The sequence below is a fragment of the Sarcophilus harrisii genome, chromosome 6 (assembly GCF_902635505.1).
Source record: "Sarcophilus harrisii chromosome 6, mSarHar1.11, whole genome shotgun sequence".
Taxonomy (NCBI): Eukaryota; Metazoa; Chordata; class Mammalia; order Dasyuromorphia; family Dasyuridae; genus Sarcophilus; species Sarcophilus harrisii.
The window spans coordinates 172,936,859-172,963,152 of NC_045431.1; the positions used below are offsets into that span (position 1 = coordinate 172,936,859).

Genomic DNA, 26,294 nt, shown 5'->3' on the forward strand with positions numbered 1-26,294 from the left:
TGTGCATCATCCTTTTGTCTCAGCCCTAATCCAAGATTCCATATATCATGAAAACTCTCTGAATGTTTTTTGGATTAAATCTGTCAAATTTTAAAAATGGAAACATGGCTCTTAACATAAATACTAAAACCCAGTATACTAACCACATGTGTGGAGAATAATGGGTTCAATTCTGTTGTAGGAAGGATTTTTATAAAGTTGACAGTGGCTTGGCACAGTATCCAGGATGCTGGAGGTCTCTAGTTTATGCCAGATGAGAAGCAGTTGAAGAAATAAAGGCTGACTGACCTGTAGATGAGAAGACTCAGGGACAGATAGCCATTTTAAAATATTTGAATAATTGTCATTTGAAGGAGATATTAGATGGCTTCTGCTTTGCCCCAGAGGGCAAGACCAGGAGGGAGGTGAGGGAGTTACAAATACAAATGGCAGCTTAGGAAAAACTTTTCAACAATAAGAGCTGTCCCAAAGTAGAGTGTCCTGCCCTGAGAGACAGAGAATTCTCCCCTTACTGGACATCTTCAAATTGACATCCTGGACACTTGATAGGTGTGCTAGAAAGGAGGGCTAGCCCATTTCAGTTGTAAGTTAGACCAAATGGTCTCTAAGTCTCTTCCCACTCGGAATATCTGATTTATACAACAGACACAGAAAAAGACAGATTCAGAGATAGACAGAGACACACACAGAGAGAATTTTAGAAATCTTTCTTCTTGTTAAAGAAGAAGCAAGCTCTTTGCTGGTGATTCACTTCTCCTGAGGCCTGAAAAGAATGGGCATATAAGCCTCCTGTTTGATGTTATTTAGTTAGCATGTCATCTATAAATCATAGGCCACTCCTCCAAGCTACAAAATGCTTCTACAGGAAAGTCCTAAATCCTAAGATAGAAGAACTGAGACAGCTCTTGACCATGCCGAGTCCCTTCTGGGACTCAGTTTCCTTATCTATAAAATAAAGGAATTAAACTAAATAACTTTTTGAGAAGCATGGTGAATAAAGGACAGAACTCTGAACTTAGAGTCAGGAAAGACCTCGATTCAAAACCAGCCTGAGGCACTTATTAGCTGTAGCATCTTGGGCAAGTCATTTAACCAGTTTGTGTCTCAATTTTCTCATCTGTAAAATGAGGGAGTTGGATTATAAGACCTCAGATCTGTGATCTGGTTCCTGAGCATGAGAGCTTCCCCAAAGTGGAATGGTCTTCATTTGAGAGGTAGAGATCTTTAAGACACAGAAACCAGGAGACTCCTTTGGGGGATCTTCAGAGAGAGGATCCTTGTCCAAAAATAGGCTAGACTAACTGGCTTTAGAGGCCCTTTACAACTCTGCCAGTCTCATTTTTCATAATTTGTTCTTTACCTTTGATTCATAAAGGTTTTCACTGTTCTTTGCCCCCTGCTTGTCATGCCATGGGGAATTTTTCATGTATGTGCTATTTTTAATCACAGCAAAAACCAATCAAATGTTTAATCTTAACAAAGTAGTTGACCCAGTTGGGTCAGCCTTTCACTCTTCCCCTTGTCAGATGTAATCATTTGGTTTATTCAGTCAGGCAGGCTCCTTCTCCTTTCCTCCCCAGGGAAAATGAGAGAGAATGGCTTGAAAAAACAGGCAAGTCATCTCTTTTCAGAGGAACACAGGTGTCTCTTAGGTGACTACATGTTTTATCAATATTTCATTATTGTTGTATCCCCAGTGCCTATCTAGAACAGTGTGTGATATAGAGTAAGCACTAGAAAAATACTACTTGACTGACTAAATGACCTTTCTCTTCCTTCATCCACTGGAACATGACACAGAAGCGAACACCCTCTTGCTCAGCTTTACTGCCACTCCATAATGGAACACCATCATTTCGACCAATGTCTCATGATCCTTAACAGCCCAGTAAGTATCTAACTTGTAGTTGCATGATTTAAAAAAAAAAACTTGGTTGTTAGAGTCTTATTTTTAGATTTTGGATCGATTCCCAGCATCATAAATTCTTAAGCAGACTTTATTCCTTTTTGGGTAAGGAAGGAAAATTCAAGTTGTTTGAAAGTTCCTCAGTGTGGCTGACTTCTGGGTGCTCCCAAACCTGCCTAAACAGGGCCCAAGCTGAAATTGTCATCTGGACCGTCTCATATAGTGAGCACCCCCAACAAAGTAGGGATAGGCTTGGTGATAGTGACTCCTAGCTGGGAATCCTGGGTCCTCTGAACTGTGCTTATTTAGCAGCCCCAGCTTTGCTCTTGGCAGTCTGCTGTCCATTAAACTGTTTGTTCCTTTCTAGACAAAGATGATGTCTTGAAAAATAAAACAGTTACAATTCCTACCCATTAAAAAGCTTTATCCCTTTTTTGGTTATAAATTGAAATTAATTATTAAAGAAAAGAGGACAGGGAGTTTATTGTCATTTTAGGATAAGAAAAGGAAGCAGTGTATGGTGGATAGAGAGCTAGCCTAAAAGCCAGGAAGTCTTTGGTTCAAATCTCCCTCTTTAGCTGACACTTGCCAGCCAGGTGACTGTGGGCAAGTCACTTAATCTCTTAATGCTTTAGGTCACTCTTTTAAGAGTCTACATTGCAGAGAAGGTGCAGATCTGCATTGGTGGAAGGAGTTTTCTCAACTTCCATCTGGAAGTTCCCTATGTCAATGAAATCATGGATACAGTCTCTATTTCTATCCCTTCCCTCCATCCTTACTCCCTGCTGTCTCCTTAAATGGTTCATGACCTGTGGAGGCAATAGGTCACCCCAGAAAGAGTCTGAAGACCTTAGTTCAAATGCCAGCCTTGTTATTTATTCCTTGTGTGATTTGTGGCCTGTTACCTGGGTCTCATCTTTTACAACCAGGGGGTTGTTCTTCATACCTTGGAGGTCCTTTCTACATCTAAATCTTTGATTCTCTAAATTTATGTTATAGAGCAAATCACCCACCTAGGAACTCCCATCATGGTCCATAGAGGAAGTCCAGTCTAATTTCTGCAAGTCTTCCTCCAGCTCTCCAGTTCCACCCTAGCACCAGCTATTTGGTTCTGTGAGAATATTCAGTATTTATACTGGACATGGAGATAGGGAGGAAGAGCAAAAAGAAGGGGTCTTTTGCTCACTGGCTACTTGTTTATTTTGGTACAGCATTTATAGTGCCCAGCATCTAGAAATGCTGAATGAATACTTGTTGATTGATTGGTTAGTGCTAGCAAAAATGAGGTGTCATTTTCCTAAATTTTGTCACCTTTTAATAAGAGTTCAATTCTATAGAACCTGTGTATTCCATTCTAATGGATATAATCAGAGATGTGTGTATGTGACTAGGGGAAAAAGTGAACCAGTCCCTCAAGAAAGTACCTCTAGGCAGCCTATATAAAGACGGTCTCCATGATATGCACCCAATGTCAAGAAAATTAAAGGATGACACTCAGTGCATTAGGTATTGTACCTCACACAACCATGGACCAGAGTCACACAGAATGCGTTGCAATTAGAATTAATAATGGCAGTGCCAACATCAATGAGATCACAGATCTAACAGAAGCAATTTTTTCCTAGCACGAGCCATGGATTTCCCTCACGTCGGGCATTCCCTCTGCCAATGTTAGTATGAAGTCATTCTGATTTTTTATAGAGAGCTACCTGGGGTCACTGAGAAGTAAAGGGACTTAATGAGGATCATTGACTACTATGTAACACAGAAAGAATCTCATGTCTTCTTGAATCTGAGGATAGCTTTTTAATTATTTTAGGTCAGAAACTTCCTTCAGAGTTTTAGCAGTGAAAATTATATTTCAAGAGCCCTTGATTTCATCAGTGTGGATTCCTCTTTCATCCATGCAGATTTCAACTTCTCTTTAACCTGGAGGGAGGGGGAGAGACAGAAGGAGGAGGAGGAAGAAGAAGAAGAAGAAGAAGAAGACAAGGAGGAGGAGAAGGAGGAGGAAAAGGAGAAGGGAAAAAAAGAAAGAGGAGGATGGACATAGAGATTTGGAGAGAGAGAAGAATGTGTTAACAGGGTGATGTGGTTAGAGACATGGAGAGATATATGGATATATGGATAGATACACAGAATGTAGAATGAGTGAGCATTATACATACATGCCAGGGACTATGTTACTTGCTAGAAACACAAATACAAGCAAGTAAGACAGTTCCTGTCCTCAAGAAGCTTACAATTCTAATGGAAGGAAGACACCTATAAAGTGGAACTGTAGAACTGGGGGAGAGGATGGGCAATGGTATAAGAAAAGAACAGAATGCCATAGAGAATTGAGGTAAGGGTGAGCTAAAGCATAGCTGAGGTCCTTTCTAAAATGGCATTTCCAGAAACAGTCTCCAGTCTTGAGCACAGGACCTTAGAGCAGAATCCTTAAAAGGGGAATAGCCAACAAAATGTCTGTCAGTGTTTCTCTTTTGGCAGTCATCCTAATGACTATAGAATCAATGTTTTAGAATTAGAAGAGTTCAGGAAGGTCAGAATTCAATTCCCTCATTTTGCAGAGCAGGAAACTGGATCTGAGAAGCTAACTGACATGTGTAGAGTCACAGAATTATTAAGTGTCTGATGCAGGATTTGACCTAGTTCTTCCTGACTCCAAATCCAGTGACTTGTCTTCTAAACCACACTACGGAGAGCCCTCTGAAATTAGCTAGTCCAGTCCATGGACAAGATGATGGACAACAGCTTATCAGGCCTGTACTGATAGGCTATGTTCTTTCTGGCCAAAGACCTGAAGAACTTACAAGCTGCTGAAACATCCCCAAAATCTCCAGGTAGCTCATTTCCCTGCCTCTGCCAGACATCTAGAGGCCCATGCCATAAGTGTAACATGTCAGTGGCCTTTTTTAATCCTAAACCTATTTGCTCCACAGACCTCATAGCACAGTCCCTGTAGTTGATTCCCAGATCCCACTAAGTCCCTCTAAGACTAGATAGGTGCTTACCCAATCAAAGCAGGAAACCTTTTTTGCTCCAAGCCTTGGGCACATTCCCCATTCTTTGGGCCTCACTGCAATTACCAGATTTATGGATTAAGACATACACTGTGACTTAGGTGGTAAACAAATAAAAATTTTAATTACTTCCTATTTTTAATTAATTAATCAACAAGCATATATTAAGCACTTACTTTGAATTAATCAATAAGCATATATTAAAGCACTTACTTTGCATTAATCAACAAGCATATATTAAGCACTTACCTTGCATTAATCAACAACATATTTTAAGCACTTATTATATGGCAAGTACTATGGTAAGTGTTAAGATTATAAGGAGATGAAAAATAGTCCCTGTGTTAAAGTAGCTTACATTCTAATCACTATGCTCATAAATATATACATATTTATATATATAGGAGTTGATGAAAGGTACCCTTAAAAGTGCCGAGTCTAGCAGCTAGGAGAGGCAGCGGCTGGAAAAGGCCTCCTGGATATTCCAGAACTGATGACAAATTAGAAATATTTTCCTTGTCCTCATTTAAGTGATAACCTGCCCGGTGAATGAGAGGTGACTGTAGGTTCAGGACTAGAGCATATACAGAAGTTAGGAGAAGGGTACACAGATATGACAGAATAGTCAGCCTCCATTGTGCATCAATTCATTTCAAAATGACCACAAGTTAAGGTGCTCTTAATGGGGAAAGTCATCCAGTGGTTCATGACTGAAATGAGAAATTGCCTCCATCTGTTCTCATGGACTCAGAAAGTGGAGGCATTTGGGGTGCAGTTCTTTCCACATTCTCCTTTTCCTTTCCATTTCTTGTCACATAGTAGGTAATCAATAAATGCCAGGTAATTGACTGGCTGACAGCTATTAATGTTCTTTCACTATGACTCCAGATCTTAATGCTGTGTTTCTCTTTGTCAAGGGCAACCAGATTCTCAGTGGCCTGTCCATTGATGAATACAAGGCCACACTGAAAATGATCAAGCAGGCAATTTTAGCTACTGACTTGGCACTGTATATCAAGTAAGTGAAAAGAGACTACTTTGGGACTAACAGTATTCTTTTGGGAACATTTGGAACTAGGTAAAATTATTTAGAATATCATCTTGGGAACTTGTTGAACAGAGCAGAGAATCTTAGGACAGGTGTTTAATAATATACAGAATTATGTAATATAGGAAAACAATATTCTTTCTTTGGCTTTATTTAAAACTAAAAATGATAGCATATTCTCATGTATTTCAGATATTAGAGAAGCAGCATGCATAGAGTTTAGAGAGCAGAATTCATGCTTGGCCTCTGGCCTATACTGGTTATACAAAATCTGGGCAAGTAACTTAACTCTTAGTATACCTTAACAGCTCCCTAGAATTAGTTATAGAAATGCTGCCCTGCACTGGTAGCGGAAATATTCTATTCTGTAGTTTATACCCATGAACCACAGGTCTAATCCCCAATGCAGTCTCTGTAGCTATCGAGTATTACACATTCGTACCTAAGAATAAAGTAAATAGACGGGCCTACTTAGGCTCAGGGTGTTTTTCTCAAAATCTGAAGATTTTACTATTTATTAAAACTGTCTTTCAAAACCATCTGGAAAACAGTGGCTTCTGGTCATAAGCCCTGGGAAATGTTAGGAAGAGAAAACGGTGGAAGCTGCTAGAAAAAATGAGGGGCTGTGATGACATATGGGTTTTGTCTATCACCCTCATATTTGTCTCTGATGATCATGAAAGACTGAAATTCCAGAAGTATTTGACTTTAAAGCTATAGACTTGTGTCTCTGGGAAGGGAAGAGTGTGGCTTTTTAGTTTATATAGTGTTTACTGGGAATTTGTTATTCATTCTTTTTTCAGTCACATCCAACTATTCACGAACCCATTTGAGATTTTCTTGGCAAAGATACTAGAGTAGTTTGTCATTTCCTTCTCCAGTTCATCTTACAGATGAGAAAACTAAGGCAAAAGAGTGAAATGACTTGCCCAATGTCACACAGCTAGTGTCTGAGGCCAGATTTGAGTCATGAAGATGAGTCTTTCTAATTACAAGCCCAGTGTTCTGGCTACATCAGCACCACCTAGTTGCCCATTACAGAGAATTGTCTTAGCATTTGTTTCTTTAGGAAATAAAAAAAGGGTGTTTTATTCTGATATTTCTTATAAAATAGGAAGCCTCATGTAGTGGGTAGAGAGTAAGTTTTGAGATCAGGACACCTAGGTTCAAGTCCAAGTTCTGGCACTTGTGGCTGTGTGACTTTGAGCCTCACTTACCCTCTCAGTAGGGTGCAGTTCTCTAAGACTCAAGGACACAAAGAAGGGCAATGGCAAAAGGAGTGTTCTCATCTCATCTTGGGATTTCCTTGCTGTGAAATCATGGGTCTCGTTTATCCTCTATTTCTTTTTTTTAATGTTAATAGCTTTTTATTTTTCAAAATATATACAAAAATAGTTTCCAACATTCATTTTTGCAAAACCTTGTGTTCTAAATTTTTCTCCTTCCATCCCCACTTCTCCCCTCTCCTAGACAGCAAGCAATCTGATGTAGGTTAAACTTGTACAATTCTTCTAAATATATTTTCACATTAATCATGCTGCACAAGAAAAATCAGATCAAAAAGAGAAAAAATGAGAAAGAAAAAAAAAGCAAGCAAACAGCAACAATAAAAAGGTGAAAATACTATGCTTTGATCCACATTCAGTTCCATAATCCTCTTTCTCTGGATGCAGTTAGTTCTCTCATCACAAATCTCTTAGAATTGGCCTGAATCATCTCATTGTTGAAAAGAGCCAAGTCCGTCACAGTTGATCATCACATAATCTTCTTGTTGATGTTTACAGTGTTCTCATGGTTCTACTCACTTCACTTAGCATCAGTTCACGTAAATCTCTCCAGGCCTTTTTGAAGTCAATCTGCTGATCATTTCTCATAGAACAGTAATATTCCATTATATCCCCTCTTGTGAATCAAGACATTACTTTATGGCAGCTGTCCATGTTTCCTGCTAGAAAGCAACCACCAACTGTAGGACTTGAAACACATCTGTGATTACTCAGAAAACATTCCTATTTATCTAAAACCCTAGAGAAGAGAGTCTTCTGGTTCATTGGATATTCTGATTTATTAAGAAAATACCATGTAGAGTATTTTTTCATTATTTTACATAAATTACAACTTAGCAATAAAACTATTCCCTCTGCAGAAAATTGCCCCAAACCATTGTTTCCCACTTTGATCCCTCTCTCTTAGGCTCATGGTATTTAGAGCAGAAAGACACCTTAAGGATCATAAGGAAATAGACATTAAAGATTATTTTACATAAACTTTTCATTTTAACTGAAGAGGAAAATGAGGCCCAAAGAGATGAAAGATCTTATTCATGGTCACAAAGGCAATAAGAAGGAGAATTAGAATTTGCATCCTGGGCCTCTGACTGGAGACGTTTCATTCTTTCTAGTCTATAGTCTACCTAATGAATTAGTGCTTATTGAATCCTGGCATTTAGACATATAAATAAAATGTACACTTTTCTCAACTGGCAATAAGATATAAATGTTAGAAATTACCCATTTAGGCTCTTAATTATATAGGATTTTATATATTATTTTAATTCTAGTATGCTAGGGGTAGTGGAAACTCCCTGTTGGAGAACCTGAAATTGAATCCTGCCTCTTGCCAGTTGCCTGATCTTGGATCTTGATTCCTCACGTGTAAAGTGAGGCATGTGGACTGGGAAGGCTCTGAGATTCCTTCCAGGACCAAATCTGGTCCTGGTAAACATAGGTGTGTGACAGGATCTGGAGATGCTGTCTTGGATGGCTCAAGAGAGGCCTGTATGTGTTTAGAAATTCTTTACTGCTCTGATATGTGAGCCAATGACACTATGAAGGTAGTTCCCCTTGGGAAACATTTTCCTTAAAAATATTCATGTTTTCATGTCTCTAGTCATTTCCCTAGCTTAAGAGGCATACTTAATGACAAATTAATTGCAACTAACTTCAAGAACATGAGGTTTCAATGACCAGTTTTTACCATTTTATTAAATTTTATTCTATTTATTTTAATTTATCAAATTTTATTTATTTCATTCAATAAATCTTTCTGAGCAAAGAGGAGTTTAGGCTGAGACTTTGAGACCAATCAAATATGTTCTTTTATTTTGTAGGAGAAGAGGAGAATTTTTTGAACTTATAAGAAAGAAACAATTCAACTTTGAAGATCCTCAGCACAAGGAGTTATTTTTGTAAGTCGTTGTAGCATTCTTGAAGGTATGAGCTTGTCCCTACAATTAGTAACTGCCATCTCACATCACTGATCTGATGTGTAGTGCAGCACAGTAAGTATAGCCCTCCAATTTGTTCAGAATCAAAAGCTGGAACCAATAGGTCTATAAGAGAGCTTCAAGAGCTCCCATCAACACACTTGCCTTTTCATTCTGGAAGTGCTTTTAAAATGTGGAAAAGTAGCGTCCTGTGCCTGCCTGTTCCACGTCCTCCTTCTTAGGAAAGGAAATTCTGAAAATTCCCATCTAAAATTTCAGATAAAAAGAGACAGAATGGTGTATTTCATAAATAATTAAATAAATTTAAGAAATGAATGAATAAATTAATAAAGAAATAAAGAAAACTTCCTAATAATTAGATCTTCCCCAAATTACTATTTATGGGGGTTAGGAGATAGGAAAACTTGACCTGCCAGAGTTCTACAAGCAGAGGCTAGATAACCATGTCTCCAATGTGTTGTTGAAGTAAATGTGAATAATGCTGAGGATGCAAACTGGGAGACTAGGAAGTCAGTCAGTCAGAAAATATGTATTAACCATTTAGTTTAGGATAGGCTCTATGTTAAGCATGAAGATACAAAGAAAGGCAAAAAGACAAACCCTGTCCTCAAGGAGCTAAAATTCTAACAAGGCAGAGAGCGTGCCAAAAAAAAAAATTACATACGCATATGTGTATATATGCATGTAATATCTTATAAATACTGAAATTTCCCATCTAAGGAGCTTGAATTCTAACAAGACAAACAATATGCTAAAAATATGTATATTATATATGTGTGTATGTGTGTAAATACTGAAATTTTCATTCTAAAATTTTAGATACAAAGAGGCAGAGAAGAGAATTTCAATTTCATATACAACTAAACTTCAGCATACAAAGGCCTAAGACACTAATTCTTCAAATTTTAAAGGCACGTTTATATTATGTACAATATTCTCTCTATCTCTCTATTTCTCTATCAATCTCTATCTCTATCTCTTTGTCAAGAGAGAATATTGTACAAGAAATTCTCTAGCATGTTGTTTGTTTTGTCAAGAGCCAGACAGATCTCAAGTGAGAATTGAGAAATCAGTCCTCCAGGAACCATTCTGTGATGATCACATCACCACTAATAAGCAGAGTAGCTTTATCCCTCCATACCAGGCTGAAGAAGCCAGCACTTCATTTTAGTTTAGTACTGAAAAGCCTTTCTTTTCTTGATGGATAAGCACTGAGTCAGGCCATTGACCAAAACAACAATAACAATCCAGTAGCCAATAAGGTCATATGGACATCACTCTTATTATTGCTTTACTAACCAAAGATATGTAAAAGACTTTATTCATTAAAATACTTCACCAACTTAAAAGTTTGCTACATAAAGTGCGATAGAAAGCTAACTGAATTTTGGAGGCCATTAAATCCAGGCTCAATTTTTTTTTTTTTTTTTTTTTTTTTTTTTTTTTTGGTGAGGAAAAGCCCATAGAGGGTAGTTGACTGCCCTGGGATCACATAGTTAGGAAATATCTGAGGCAGGATCCAAACTCAGGTTGTTCTGATTCTCTCCAAAGTCAGTGTGCTAGCCATTGTACTACTTAACCCTTTACATCTGTTATTTTAGGGGGAGGAGAAAAGTCGAGGGAAGGGATTGACCTTTGATCCAGTAGAATGTGACCTTCCTTGTCTGGCTACAGCATTCACACTTAGTGTCTGAGACAAAGTTTGAACCCACGTCTTCTTAACTTTAAATGCAGCACTTGAACCATTACCCTTTGCACTCCCTTTCAGGCTGAATTCTCTTGGTATTTGTAACTGTCAGTCAGTCAGTCAGTGTTTACTAAGCACCTCCTAGGTACCAAACATCAAACTAAATCCTAGTCTATGGTAGGTCTATTTTCTTCCCCTAAATCCTTATGGAGGCACCTTAGACGCTCAAAAGTTAAACTTAGTAGGTTCCTCCCAATCCAGTAAGAACTCTGGTCAAGCTATCCACTTACCACCCTGGATAAATTTTAAAAGGCTCATCCCCAGAAAGCTGGCTTCCAAATCTTTACTGTCTTAATCTCCAAGAGTTCATAAGACTCCATGTTTCAATGGAAAATATGCCTACACTGAAGAAATCATAAATTCCCAAGGAATTGAAATAGAGAAAGACATACTGTGAAGGTGTTGCCTTCTATAGGTAAAGATCAGAATCCTTCAATGACTTGGGAGTGTCTTTAACCCTTGCTGGGGTTGAAAAATTTATTAAGGCATGGCCAATGCAACCATGAGCCTCCTAACCTTAGCTATACTGGTCATCAAATAAAAGTCCATGCAGGATCTGTGCATAAAATCATAAGATTATAGTTTAGAAGCTGGAGAGGAACTCAGAGATGATTGAGTCTCATTTTATAGCTGAGGAAACTAAGTCAGTATCTTCCCAAGCTGTGCCATGCCCAGGGTCCCTCAGATAATAAGCAATTGTAGGGATTGAAACCCGGTCCTCTGACTCCGACTCCAGTCTCACAAAAGGCCTTTCCAGCATGAGGAGGGCCTTCACTTTGCCAGCAGAGTCCTCTCTGATGAGGGCTTTGGGGAACGCCACCTTCCTCGAAGAATAACCAAAAGGAGTTTGGTGTTTGTCTTTCTGCCCCCTCTAGAGCAATGCTGATGACGGCCTGTGATCTCTCTGCAATAACCAAGCCGTGGCCTGTTCAACAGCGGGTATGTCACAGATTTGTATAAACTTGATGGATTAGACAGCCATCCTAACAATACATTCTATTTCAGAGCTGGCTGAGGTCTGTGTGGAAGATCTGGCTGGCTATTTTTAATGGTATTTACAAAGAATCGTTGGCCGTGCACCATATTTCCCAGCTTAAAATTCCTGTGCCACCTAATAATAAATTTCATGGAGAGCCTGTGTAAGGGGGTAGACCCTCCTGTCCACTACACCAATTGTAAGGGGGGCAGATCTGTTCTGCCATATTTATGACAATTGAAGGCTGGTGTACCCTCTGAGAGAGTACTGAGATACCAAAGAAAAAGGGTCTCATACAAGCTTGATTATTAATAGGTTTTATTAGGGTTGATTAAGTTAATTGCAGGGGGCAGGGGGAATATATTCATAAGAGGTCAGTTTTCCTGGGCAGCCATAGGACAGAGCAACACTGTGAATCCCCACCCCAACCTCAGGCCAAAACAGAACAAAGAAGGCAGAGTGCCAGCATAAGCCAAAGTAACAATCAAATTTTTCCATGGACTAGTTGGAACTTCTTTTGCTGTTTACATTTATTTAAGATTGTTTCTCTGTGGAGACTTGAGGTCATGTTACCACTCTGACCTATCCCATACAGCCTATGAAAGTAAAGAGACCCATGTCCCACTGATCTCAGGTGTTCAGCATACATAGCTCCTCACCCTTCTGATTGGTTGGGGAAGCTCACTCACTTCCACACTATTGTGGCTGCTTTGATGCATAGCTAACCCTTATAGATCACTATGTAAATTCTCTCACTTTGTCTTCATAACAAGCCCATTGGGTACTATTATCATTCTCATTTTACAGATAAGGAAACTGAGGCACAGAGTGATTAAGTGAACTTGTCCAGAGTCACAGAGCTAGCAAATACTTGAGACAGGATTTTATTATTTTTTTTTATTATATAGCTTTTAATTTACAAGATATATATTTTTGGGTAATTTTTCAGCATTGACATTTGCAAAACCTTTTGTTCCAATTTTTCCCCTCCTTCCCCCCACCTCCTCCCCCAGATTTCAGGTTGACCAATACATATTAAATATGTTAAAGTATAAGTCAAATACAATATATGTATACATGTCCAAAAAATTATTTTGCTGTACAAAAAGAATCGGACTTTGAAATAGTGTACAATTAACCTGTGAAGGAAATAAAAAATGCAGGCGGACAAAAATAGAGGGATTGGGAATTCTATGTGGTGGTTCATACTCATCTACCAGAGTTCTTTCACTGGGTGTAGCTGGTTTAATTCATTATTGCTCTATTGGAACTGATTTGGTTCATCTCATTGTTGAAGAGAGCCACATCCATCAAAATTGATCATCATATAGTATTGTTGTTGAAGTATATAATGATCTCCAGGTCCTGCTCATTTCACTCAGCATCAGTTCATGTAAGTCTCTCCAGACCTTTCTGAAATCATCCTGCTGGTCATTTCTTACAGAACAATAATATTCCATAATATTCATATACCACAATTTATTCAGCCATTCTCAATTGATGGGCCTCCACTCAGTTTCCAGTTTCTGGCCACTACAAAGAGGGCTGCCACAAACATTCTTGTACATACAGGTCCCTTTCCCTTCTTTAAAATCTCTTTGGGAGATAAGCCCAGTAATAATACCGCTGGATCAAAGGGTATGCACAGTTTGATAACTTTTTAAGCATAGTTCCAAATCGCTTGAGACAGGATTTTAATTAATGTATTCCTTACTCCAAATCCAGTGCTCTATCCACCAGGCCACGTTGCTTTTCTTAATAAATAATTAGATTTTGTTTTGTTTTGTTTTGTTTTGTTTTTGCTCATTACTGCTTAGCTTGCATTCTATCATTGCGATTGAGAAACTCAAATGGATTGCATGTTGAAAGATTTTTTAAAACAAATTCTAGCCCAGTAAGTCTCTTTGAGATCTCTGGTGTCTATTTCAGATAGCAGAGCTGGTAGCTGCAGAATTTTTTGACCAAGGAGACAGAGAGCGAAAGGAGTTGAACATCGAGCCCACAGTAAGTAGGGAGGCCTCAGTTGGATCCCAAGGCTGAACTTGATCTGTATCCTTTTGGAATTAGACCAGGAGAACCCAATTTTCATCATCATTTTTCCTCCATTCGAATGTAAATAATTTGGGGGCAGGGACCATTTTGCATTTGTATCCAGCACTTAACACACAGTAAGTGCTTAATAAATGTTTTCCATTCATTATTATGCCTGGTGTTCTCACACCATCCTGTGTGAGGTACAGAACACAGACAGTTCTTTGTGGGATCAGACAGAAAGGAAGGCTGGAGCTTGTTTGGTTGGGGGCAGCTCTGCTCAGCTAAGCCTGCTCAACTTCTTTAATCCCTACTCTTACACTGTCTTTAAATAAAGGCAGATTTGTCTTGGTTTGTTTTTAGGATCTGATGAACAGAGAGAAGAAAAATAAAATCCCAAGTATGCAAGTTGGATTCATAGATGCCATATGCTTGCAACTCTATGAGGTATTCATAAAAAAGCAGAACAATTCTTATTGTACTTTAATTATTATTGCTTACTATTGCATTATAATAATTATTTGTTGTTATATATCATATTACATTCTATATAAGATGTATAATATATTACACTAATATTTTATATTGTGGTAATTGTTGATATTATTATCATGCCTGACAAATTATACTTTAAGATCAAAAAAGTGCTATATATTTATGTGTATATGCATATATGAGTGTACATATACATGTGTGTATAAATCTCATTTAAACATCTGTGAGGTCAGTGCTACAGTTAATAGAACTAACTACCCATTTTACAGATATGAAAATGGAGATCTGGACAAGCTAAATGAGTTACCCTCCCAGCAGGTGTCAGAAGCAGGGTTAAAACCCACATTTTCATGATCCGGCACTCTCTCCATAAAGACACACTGTCCCTCACATTAAAAATGCTGACTTATTCATTAACTTATTCATTAACCTGAGGCAGCTAGATGGCACAGTGGAGTGATAGACCCAGAATTAGGGGATATCTGAGTTCAGATCCTATCTTAGGCACTTACTAGTTGTGTGAACTTGGGTAAATGAGACATCTCACCTTTGTCACAGTTTCATCTGTAAAATGAAGGTCATAATAGCACCTACCTTCCAGAGTAGTTTTGAGGCTCAATTGAGCTTCCATTTGTAAAGCACTTAACATAATAGCTGGCTCATAGATGCTTTATAAGTACTTCTTCCCTTCCCATTTTATCGATGAGGAAACTGAAATTGAGAAAACTTGAGTTGGTACGCCTAGAATCATTTAGATTTTAATCCCAAGACCTTTTCTGGCTCTCGCCTCTCTACCACATGCCTCAAAGAGATAGTTACCAAATAACATAGTGACACTGAGGGGACTTAATACATTGAGTGACTTCCCATGTAGCGGTGGGGCTCAATTTCAACATAGCCTTCTTCCAGCTTTTCCTTGGGCCCCACATGCCTTCCCTGCCATCCTCACAAAGATTGTAGGTGGTTGTTCCTCCCTAAATATCACTCAGTTATCACTTCTAGGTACCCCACCTTAATTACTCTTTAATCTCATTCTATAGCCATTATCCTGCATCTGTGTGATCCTGGCCCTCACCACTGGACAGAAGTTGGTTTCATAGAGACATCATTAGTTCTTGAGAAGCCCAGTTCCCTTTTTCTTGAAGGTGGCTAGAAGTCTACCTTTTCATCTTTTTCTTCCTAATTCCCAGCCAAACAATCTTTAATCTCTAGAATGTGGCCACATCTCTCACCTAGTCCATGAGTTGGACAAGAAACTGAGCTCATATTTAATAAGATTTATGGAGAATTTTGCCAGCATCATAAGCTTTTCTTTTTTTTTTTAATTTCATAGCTTTTCATTTACAGGGTATATATATGGATAATTTTATAGCATTGACAGTTGCCGAGCCTTTTGTTCCAATTTTTCCCCTCCTTCCCCCCGCCCCTTCCCCTGGATGGCAGGATGACTAGTAGCATCATAAGATTTTCAATAACCTCACCTAGTTATATGTGGTTGATAAAAAACTAAGAACAAATGGCAAAATAATCTTGCTATTAATAATAAGTAATCAAACCTGAACTCTGGTGAACTGCTAAGAAATCAATGAGATAAATGTTAAAAAGCTTATAGTATTTTTAAAATTTTATGGGTCATAGAGTTATAAGAGGTCTTAGGGTCCATCATACTCAATACCCATATTTTACAAATGAGGAAATTGAGGCTAAAATGTTTATTTTATTTTTTATTTTTCAATATTCAATTATATAAGATTTTGAGTTTCAAAAAAGAGAGAAACTGAGCTCAGCTTTCACTGCTTCCCATGGGCCTCCAGGAGGACTTTCAGACCTTGTCTGTGGGCCTATGCTGGTTTGGACCCAGGCTGACTTTGCTCACTAGTGGTTTAACCAGTTGGCCACTAGAATAACATCTATTCATCAAATTAGGATCCAGTAAGATGGTGATATATTTTGAAAACCTTCAAATGCTTTATGAATATTGGCCATGATGATGATGGTGATGATGAGGGATGGGGGAGAGGATAATGAGGGAGTGGTAATGATGGTGGTAGTGGTGGTAGTAGTGATGATGATGATAGATGTTGCTGCTGAAGATGATGATGATTATGGTGATGTAATGGTGCTGCTGCTGCTGCTGCGATTTAAAACCAGATTTTTAGCTCTATGAGGTGCAAGTATCATCAACCCCATTTTACAGTAGGGAAGCTGAGGCTTTGAGAAGTCAAGTGATTCTCCCAGAGTAACAGTTTGTTAATGCAATGTTCAATGACGCACAGTGCATAAAGAATTCTAAGTGTGATTAATTTTGAGTAATTCATCAGGCACATTATTGGACTCAAGACACCCAAATGTAAAGTGAGAATTACTGCTACATTTTCAAGTATGTAAGGCCTGGGATTCAAACTCCTGGTACCAAATCTGGTGAGCTTTTCACACCATTTCACAGCTGGTCATACTTAAGTTAGGTTGGGAATTAGAATTAGAAGTTAATTTCTTGGACTAAGACTATATAGTCCCTTTTATCTGGTCATGAGACAAGCTTACTTGCTTTTTACTCATCACTGCTGTTAACTTCTAGGACTAAGACTATATACTCTCTTTTACGCTGAATTAATCCAGTCATGAGACAGGCTTACTTGCCTTTTACTCATTACTGCTGTTAATTTTGAATTAACCTCCTCTCCGTTCCCCCCCCCCCCCATGTTACTGCAGAAGACAAGGCTCTGAAGGACAAGCCAGGTAACTAGCCCAAAGCCAGAAAGCAGTAAGGGGCAGAGTGAAGACCTCTTTCCTCCTTCTCAGCCTTCCTCTCTGCCCCTGGGCTGCTAAACTCTCCACCAGAAGTTTGGTCAAAGACATCCCAACATCTTCGGTTCCCCTCTCCCTGACAGTCTCAGTTCTATTGCATCCACACAGCTCCCCCTGGTGGATGTTCGTACCTCTTCCCTTTCTGATTTCCATCCTCATGCCTGATAGGCAGAGTCTCCCAGAAAATTTCCCCATGCCATGAATCAATGAGTGTCATGGGAAGGTGGTATTTAATCTATAGTATTCCCATTTACCTATTTTTTTAGTTCTTTGGTGAAAGAAAAAAGGCAAAAGAAAATATAATAAAAGGGGAGAAGGGAGTTACTGGTCATCATAGTCATTGTAGCCATGAACTAAAGAAGGCAGTGAATTCTTACTATTCTGGGCTTCTCAAGAACTAACAATGAAACTAAGTTTCATTGTTAAAAAAAAATACACAGTAATAGAAAAAGCACTGCTTTTGGAGCCCAGGGTTCTAATTCAACCAACTTTTGCTTAATTGTTTCTTCTAATCTGATCTTCCAGCACTGGGTGCCAGGGCTTGAGCTTTTGAGTCTTGCAAGTAGCTACTGGTCAGAAGCTATGTCAGCATGACATATAGTGAGTAAAGGAGTGAACTTACAGATGGAATGTCCTGGGGGTCTAATTCTGCTTTAAATACTTAAGTGTATGACAAATCATTTCTCCCCTCAAGTCCTCAATTTCTTTTTTTTTTTTTTTTCCTGAGGCAATTGGGGTTAAGTGACTTGCCCAGAATCACACAGCTAGGCAGTGTTAAGTGTCTGAGGTCAAATTTGAACTCAAGTCCTCCTGACTTCAGGGCTGGTACTCTACCCACTGCGCCACCTAGCTGCCTCCTCAATTTCTTTATCTATAAAATGAAGCAGTTGTATTTGATGACTTCCAAGATTTCTTCTGCCTTTAAATCTGTGATCCCATGTTCTTCCATCTGCATGCATCCTGTGCCCTTCCCTGGACCCAGATAGTCTCTTTGCAAAGAAATGAGGAGGGCTTCTGAAGCCCACTATTGCTAAGCACTGTTCAGGGCAGAAGCTGATCTGTTTTGTGTAAGAGAAAAGGATGAGGGGATCACTTCTCTCGTGCCCAGTGCTTCTGCATATCCAGGGCTTCCATGATTGGCATTCATACACACACACACTCACACGCTCCCTCTTCCTCTCCTCTCCCTTTCCCCTCATGTCCCCTTATCTTTTCTTTCTCTCTTCTTCCCTTTCCCCTCTTTTGCCCTCCTTTTCCCCTCCTCCTTTCCCCCTTTCTCCCTCCCTCTTTCCTTCTCTTATCTCCTCCTCCTTCCCCAATTTTCTCTCTTCTCTTCTCTCCTTTTTTTACCCTCCCCTCCTTTCTCAAGCCTCTCTGTATTCTTTTCTCTTTCCCCACTTCTCCCTCCATCTCTTCTCTCTTCCTGCTACAAATCCTACCTACAACACCAAAATCTTCCTCAATTCATACTTTCTCCCTAAATGCAACTTGGGCCAGGCTACCCTCTCGTTAGAATAGCTCACTTTTTCTCATAATTCCCAAGCAAATTTCCTCACCTCCAAATCAAGCAGCACTGCTCATGAAGCACAGAATATCCCCCATTCTGGAATTACAGGCCCCTATTTCTTGAGATCTCCCTGGGATTAGCTGGACAATGAACTTCCCAGAGTAGCACCTATACAGACAGAGTTATCATTTCTTTAGCAGGATGTGTGTGTGTGTATCCATGTGTATATGTGAATGTACCATCTGTGTATATGTGTGTAATGTCTGTGTGCATGCACATGAAAGAGAGACAGAAGGAAAGAGCGAGAGAATGAGAGAGACAGAAAGACAGAGGGAGAAAGTAGCAGAGAGAGACAAAGACAGAGAGACAGACAGAGGGGGGAGAGAAAGAGAGACAGACAGAGAAAGAAAAAGAAAGGAGGGAGGGAGGAAGAGATGGGGAGAGGGAGAGAAAGAGAGAAAGGGAAAGAGGAAGTGAAAGAGTGAGAAGGGGAAAGAGATAAAGAGAGGGGGGAGAGGGAGAAAGAGAGAGAAATGGAGAAACAAGGGCATTCTTCATGTTTTTATCAATAGTTTTTTTGTCCCAGAATCATAAAATTTTAGCTAAAAGAACCTTAGAGGATATCGAGTATCCTCATTTGACAATCAGTACAGGACAAGTAAATTACTTATCCAGGATCACACAGCTAATAAGCAGCATCTCGGGTCTTCCTGACTCAAAGCCCAATTCCCCGTTCTCAACGCAAGCTGCTTCCCAGGCTTTTCCAAGCTCGATGATGTCCGTATTGTATCCACTTAACTTCTCATGAGTTCCTCATGGGTTCTCTTCACAAATCACTGAGTAGGGGCTGCAGCCTCTGAACCAAGACTTGGGGGCGAGAGCTTTCTTCCCTGGCCGCCTCCTTCCAACATCTGATTTCTCCTTCTCTCCTTAGGCCCTGGTACACGTCTCAGAGGCCTGCTTCCCTCTGTTAGATGGCTGTAGAAAGAACAGACAGAAATGGCAGGCCCTGGCCGAGCAGCAGGAGAAGAACCTGATCAACGGGGAGAGCAGCCAACCCAAGCTGAACTGAGGGGCCTTTGACAGACTGAGCACGCAGAGTTTACGTTTACACAGAAGATGTCCTATTTTGTGATACGTAGTTTTCATAGACACTGTATGAGTTGGGTATATGTTTTGCCACTGCTGTATTTTTTTTAACGTTTGGTTTTATTTTTGCACAACTTTGAAGGGCATAGTGTGACGTGTTTTTAGGGGACTGGTGTATATCGTCTGGATATGTCTTTATACCACTGAAGTGAGGCAGCCCGCTTTGCCCACCGTAGCCACAGCTGGCAGAAAACTGCTCTCAGTGCTCAGGTTCTGCTGAGGGAGGTCTGGGGAGGCTCCGGGAAACTTTTGGCCCTGGCCTTGTCCATCTGTGTCCCTGGTTGTTTTTGCTGTGGCTGAATGACCAGTTCTTCAAGAATGCTTGGCAGCTTCTCCCTCTTCCTAGGGGAGCCAGGATCAACAGTCCATTCCTCAGTGTTTGAGAATAGAGGAGAGAAGGCTGTTGTCCGAGCCTGACTTTGGACAGGGCTGGCCTGTGGGGATTTGGAAGGCATGTTTATCACCAATGCCTTCGCAGATCACAATCGTGTCGACTCAACAACTTTCCGAATTCTACAGTATTGGGAAACGTGTGACGTACCATGTAATTTATAGTGGGGGTGAGCACAGGAGACACTCATAATGATCCTTGTGTTAGAGCTGGGTGGGATCTCGGAGGTAATCTAATCCAACCCTCTCCTTTTAAAGATAAGGTCACGGGCCCCCAAAGTTAAATGACTTGTCTAAGATCACACAAGTAGTACACATCAAAAGCAAGATTTGAACTAGGTCCATAGGACCATAATTCTAGAGAATAAAAAGACCTCAGATCTTTCCCATTTTACAGATAGGATAAGTGGGACCTAGGGAGGCTAAGTAAGTAACTTTTCCGAGGTCACACAGGTAGTAAACATCAGAAGAGGAATTCAAATCTGAGGCCATAGATCCAGAGTTAGGGACCATAGAGGGCATTGAGTACAATCAGCCCTTGCATTTTGCAGAGAAGAAAATTGAAGTATGGAGCAAGTGACTTATCCAGAGTCACACATCTAGTCGGTTTTATGTTGAGAAAAATTGCATTGTAGATGTCTAAAAGGAAAGAAATATTTAGATAAGCTTCAGGAAGTTCCCCCCTTCCACTGGGAACTGCAAAAATCACCTTCCCTTCTTTAAAAATATTCTTACAGATTGCTTCCTTTAAAAATTCATTTCAGTAACTTAAGTTTCAAAATGAAAGGATGAATTCAAGATAATAGGAATCCAACATTGTCCTGAGTAAAGGGCAGCCATGGGTAAGGTAAGCAACTATTCCTTCCTCCTTTCACTGAGGAGTCCCAGAAGGTTTCTTTAAGACAAGGCTTTAATCATTAATGCAGCTAAGAGAACACAGCAATCCTTGTACTTTGATCAAAGTATCAAAGGTATCAAAAGTATCAAAAGGTCATCATGATCTCTTTTTGCTACTCATAACGTGATGCTATTGGGGGTCAAAGGGAAATAGCAGAAGGAGCCTTGGAATCTCCTAGCTGTAAACAAAACCCTGAACTACGTGGAAGGAAGTTGCTTCAGTCTATGGGTTCAGAACACATAGAGAAATTGCTCCAGGGGCTCAGATTGGCCAAACCCTCACCCCACAGAAATAATGCACTGCTCCTTATTTCTTCAGACTATGTTACTTGGCTGCCATCTTTTTCCCACAGAACTTTGTATGTATAAATAAACTTTCTTGGTAGGATTATAGACAGTTCCCATTCTATATGTGTGCCATCAAGTTGCTCTTAAATGAGTCCAAGTGTGCCTTAGTAAAGCAGGCATGCAGAATGAAGGAAAGTTGGAAAGGAGAAAAGAGGAGGCCTGGAGTTTCCCAACCAACCATATCAATGTATTTTTCCATAGTTCCCATCACCCTTAGTCAGAAAGGCTTAGAAGACTGGTTTTTGTTTGGTTGCTTTTTGTCCAGACTTTCCATGTGGAGAATTTCTAGTATAGAACTTCCTTCTCCTAAGGTAGATTGCTAATTCATCTATAACTGACACTCTTAGGCAATTTCCTGGGACTGCTTCAAAGTTAAATGACTTGTCCAGAATCACACAACCAGTATGTGTCTGAGGCAGAACTCTTTCTGACTTTACATCTGGCCCTTAGCAGCCTACCTTGCCACACCAGCATCATAATAATATAGTACACAAACACTCTTTTCCACAAACATGGCTATTTCATATAGGTAGCTACATAAAGTTCAAGATGGAATTTAGTTTTTGAAATACTTCAGGTAACATGATCTTATGCATATGTGATATATAGATACAAATTTCTCATGACTTTGGCAAAAGTCAATGTTTTCTTAAGTAACCCCTTAATAATCATAGTTGGTTCTGTGTCAGGGTATAAAATACTCTGATAAACTCCCAACTACTTACCAGGGGATTTACTACTGACGTACAGTGGTTGATCTTTATGGCATTTTGTGGAGATAAGAATTGTGACCCTTGTTCTTTCAAAACAGAACTTGTAAATGATTCAGATTACCATTCAGAGCTAATTACTTAAGTCTGCTAGCTCATCTCCCTCAAAACGGGCATCATCTCTGACACTTGATATTTATGTGACCTTGGATGCTGAACCTCAGTTTGCTCCTCTATAAAATGATAGAGCTGGACTAGATAGCCTCTGGCATCCTTTAAATATCACATGATTTTAGGGGAAAAGCCACATCATATACCCTAGCTTTCATATACCCATATAGCCTTCAGAATTTGTATTGACACTCTTGTCCATAACTTGAGTTATTGTCATTTTTCATTGGTTTAAACTCTTTCCATCTAAACAAAAATGATTTTTTAAGAGATGCTTTGTAGATTATTAGTGAAATGAAGATACATTTAGCTTGTATTCGGAGATTTTCTAATGCTATTTTCCCACTTCTGAGTCCCAGAGGTTAGGAAAAATACTCTTCCAACTGAAGTTTATCCATTGGAGACCACAATTCATGCAGAAGTTGAAAGACTCTCCTGACTCCTTTCCATTGAAGTAGTTTATGTGCCAAGCAAATTTTAAAGTTAATATTCTTGATTGTTGTTCAAAATAGGGACCATCTAGCTGGCTAGTTAGTATCCTAAAATTAGAGCTGGAAGGTATTTCAGAGATTATTCAGCCCAACCCCTCACTTTACAGATAAGGAAACTGAGACCCAGAAAGTTTGAGTTTTATCCAGGGTTACACAGTGGATATCTGAGGCAGAATTCTAACCCAGGTCTTTTTGATTCCATGGCCAGCACACTCCACCATACTTCATCACATTAAGGAGCTCTGATTTTCTCCATGCAGACAACTCCCGCCTTGAAGTAGAGTTTAACTTGTTTATAATTGAGGGGATATTAGAATCTAAAATTCACCCCTATTCACACAGCCAATTTTGTGTTGACCTTAGCTAAGTTGACCCTTTGAACAGCATCCAGTAGCAGATCGTGCAATCTGTGTAGAAAAGGGCACACATTTTAGCTGCTAAGGCAAATGCCTATTTCCTATTCTCTTCCCTATATAGACAACAAAAGTTCATTTTAGTTTTTATTACTTTGATCCTTAAAGCTCTGTGATTTTATCATCATGTGTGTTTTTGCTATCCCATGGGGCCACAACCTTTCCTGCCTTTTCAACTACAATTCTTGTCCAGGTTTTCTGTTGCACCTTTTACCTGTGACCTCAATTGTTTTTCCTAAAAAATGAAATAAAGCACACATTCTAAGTAGTTTCTGTTATGCGGTAGCAAGATTAACAGATGCAAAAACTGAGATTAATATGTTGTTACTGTCTGGTAAAATGGCCTGGCATTTTCATAAGATTTTTCCACAGAATTTTAGTATTTTCATAGAATTGGTATTTTCCTTCTTGTTGGGGATTTATGCAGATCATTGAATCTCTTTGTGCCTGAGGGAACTAAGAGATTTTGTAAATAGAACTGAGGATTCTTGGGAACCTATACACTTGATGTCTTTGAATTCAGCAGCATGGAAAAGCAGGTGCCATATTCTTCCCCAAACTGGATATAGAACATTGGTCTAATGCAAACTTTCTTATATCCTTTTGAATTTTCTTGTCTTTGCAAAGGTGAAAATACCTTTCCCATATTTCCATTATGGCTATTTGGTAAGGATGAGGTTTTTGTTTGTTTGTTTGTTTGTTTTTTAATTCTTAAGGATAATGGTGATGTGGTCACCACTGGTGATCTCCCCTTAGAAGTGAAACAAAAGCAAGTACCAAAAATATCTGAGCAAGGGTAGGCATGGGTAGGTGGGAGGGAGAGTAGGAAATTGCCATAACTGTTCCACTGCTCATTTGAAGTGTATAATGCAGGAGCTGGAGGCCTTGGATTTGTCTCTTTGTTCACAGCTCAATGCTTTTCACAAGATTTGATTTTTCCACCTTTAACACACTCCCCTCTTTTCTGCTCTTGCTATTGATATACGAATTACTGTAATATTTGCCAGCAATGCTGCGGTTGGGTTTTTTTTTTTTTTTTCCTGCATGGCTGAAATAGGATGCTGAAGCAATGGGATGGCTGTCCCCTTCTGCAATTGGTCAAGTGCTCTGAATGGGTACTGGGGAGAGAAGGAGAAAGGGAGCATTTGCTGGTGAACAAAGGACACCTCTGGAGACTTATCTGTTCCTAACTTTAATGACTTTCAGTGGAATCTAGGACAGATAATATTCTTTCTGCTCCCATCACTGCTCCCAGGCATTTGTTAAGTGCATGCTATGAGGTTCCATGAGACCTTTCCTGATATAGAACTTAGGACGAGCCTGGAAATGGGTTGCTGAGTTATCAACCTCATCATCCCCTGGGGTCAAAGACTGATAAGTCAGGGAGGTCTGTCCAACATCCCACTATGCAGAGTCGTTTGGTTTTTTTCCCTATACAAACTAGATTGTGGCTCTTTGGAGTGTACACTTGGAAGTCAAAATCACATCCTAAGCTGTTAAATTTTTGGCTTGTATTAAGTAAGCACCTTCCCAGACTCCTTTTGCTCTGCCATATAACGAAAGGAAGATAGCATTGAACTCACCCTCTCCCTTTCTACACCTTCCAAAAGCCTGTGTATACATGTTTTAATGAATGTAGCTGAAAGTGTAAATACTTTTTAAAAATAAATTACATAATAGTTTAATTTTTTAAAAATCACAATGAAGCATCACTAGCCACTGTTAGTACTTCTTTGTATTCTTATACTTTTTCAAAGTATTGGAACAAATATATAGTTTCTGGACACTATTTTTGTACTAGGATGCGGGAGGGGAGGGTACTGTGTATATTATGTTTAACTTTCAAATGGTTTGAAAGGTTTTTTGAATGTCAATATCTTTTCCCACACCTTCTCTCATCCCCTACTCCCTGTTTCAGACAATTTTCTTATATGACAAACTTAAATGTAAGGCTCTGTTGAGTTGGACTGTTCTCCAACCAACTGGTGAAAGAAAAAAACCCCTAGGGGGGTTTTCCATGGGAGTCCAGACTGTTCACTTGCCACTTACCTCCTCATTGTATTCTTTGTACTGTTTTTCATTCTTTGAAAAATAAAAAAAGGATGAGGAACAATTAAAATTTCACTCTTGTGTGATCATTAGGATACCTGGACCTGACTGGTCGTGGGGAAGGGGAAATGGCTGTTAACTCCTTCAGAGTCTCTCTGTTCCAGATAACTGCCATTATTATAAGCTTTCAAATTCAAAGGAGCCTGAGAAATCATCTAGTTCAAAGAACCCATTTCATAAAAGACCAAGAGACCAAGAAACTACTTGCACAAATTCAAGCAATGACTAATGATTATAATGGCTAACATATAACATGTGAATGTTTGCAAAGACTTTCCATATATTATCTTGGTTGATTCTCACAACAATCCAGGAAGATTCTCCTCCCTGTTTTTTGGAAGCAGATATGAGATTGAGAGAGGTTATGTGAATTACTTATGGTCCATCCCAGAGTTATGAGTCTGAGGCAAAAATTGAACTCAGCTCTTTCTGTCTCCCAAAGTCAGTGCTTTATCATCTCTACTGAGTCTTCATTCCAAGAGCTTGTGGCTTCAAACTAAACATTCTTCTCTTGATGTCAGATGAAAATGTAGTGATTTTCATGCATTTGATAAATATATCTTCACTTTCAATTAGGGCCAGTACTCCTTGTCACCCAATCTCTATCAATTAGTTTTAACATATGATGTTTTCCAACATACACATACATGTGCACGTTCAGGATATCAAAGTCCTTTCATATTTGGACAATCAAAACTCAAATTATATTTACTTGGAAGACATTTCAGAAAGATGAGTCGATCAATTTGGTTGATTTAATTGAATATGCTCTGACTTAATGATGCTACAGGAAACAGCAATGATCATTCACGTTCCTTTAGTATTTTAAGATGTAAAAAGTCCTGTTCA

The 26,294-nt window shown here is 39.2% G+C and overlaps 1 protein-coding gene across 5 annotated transcripts in view; it reads left to right on the forward strand.

Annotated features, from left to right (window-relative positions):
* Positions 1–25,844, forward strand: part of PDE5A (phosphodiesterase 5A) — a 193,408-nt gene extending 167,564 nt beyond the window's left edge. For all 5 annotated transcript variants that reach the window (XM_012551898.3, XM_023505645.2, XM_031942433.1 and 2 more), the window contains exons 15-21: positions 1,801–1,888; positions 5,847–5,947; positions 9,087–9,164; positions 11,826–11,889; positions 13,856–13,930; positions 14,321–14,404; positions 19,702–25,844. In XM_012551898.3, coding sequence (XP_012407352.1) covers positions 1,801–1,888; positions 5,847–5,947; positions 9,087–9,164; positions 11,826–11,889; positions 13,856–13,930; positions 14,321–14,404; positions 19,702–19,839 — 628 coding nt within the window. In that variant the 3' untranslated portion in view covers positions 19,840–25,844. The remainder of the gene's footprint in view (positions 1–1,800; positions 1,889–5,846; positions 5,948–9,086; positions 9,165–11,825; positions 11,890–13,855; positions 13,931–14,320; positions 14,405–19,701) is intronic.
* Positions 25,845–26,294: the final 450 nt, after the last annotated feature.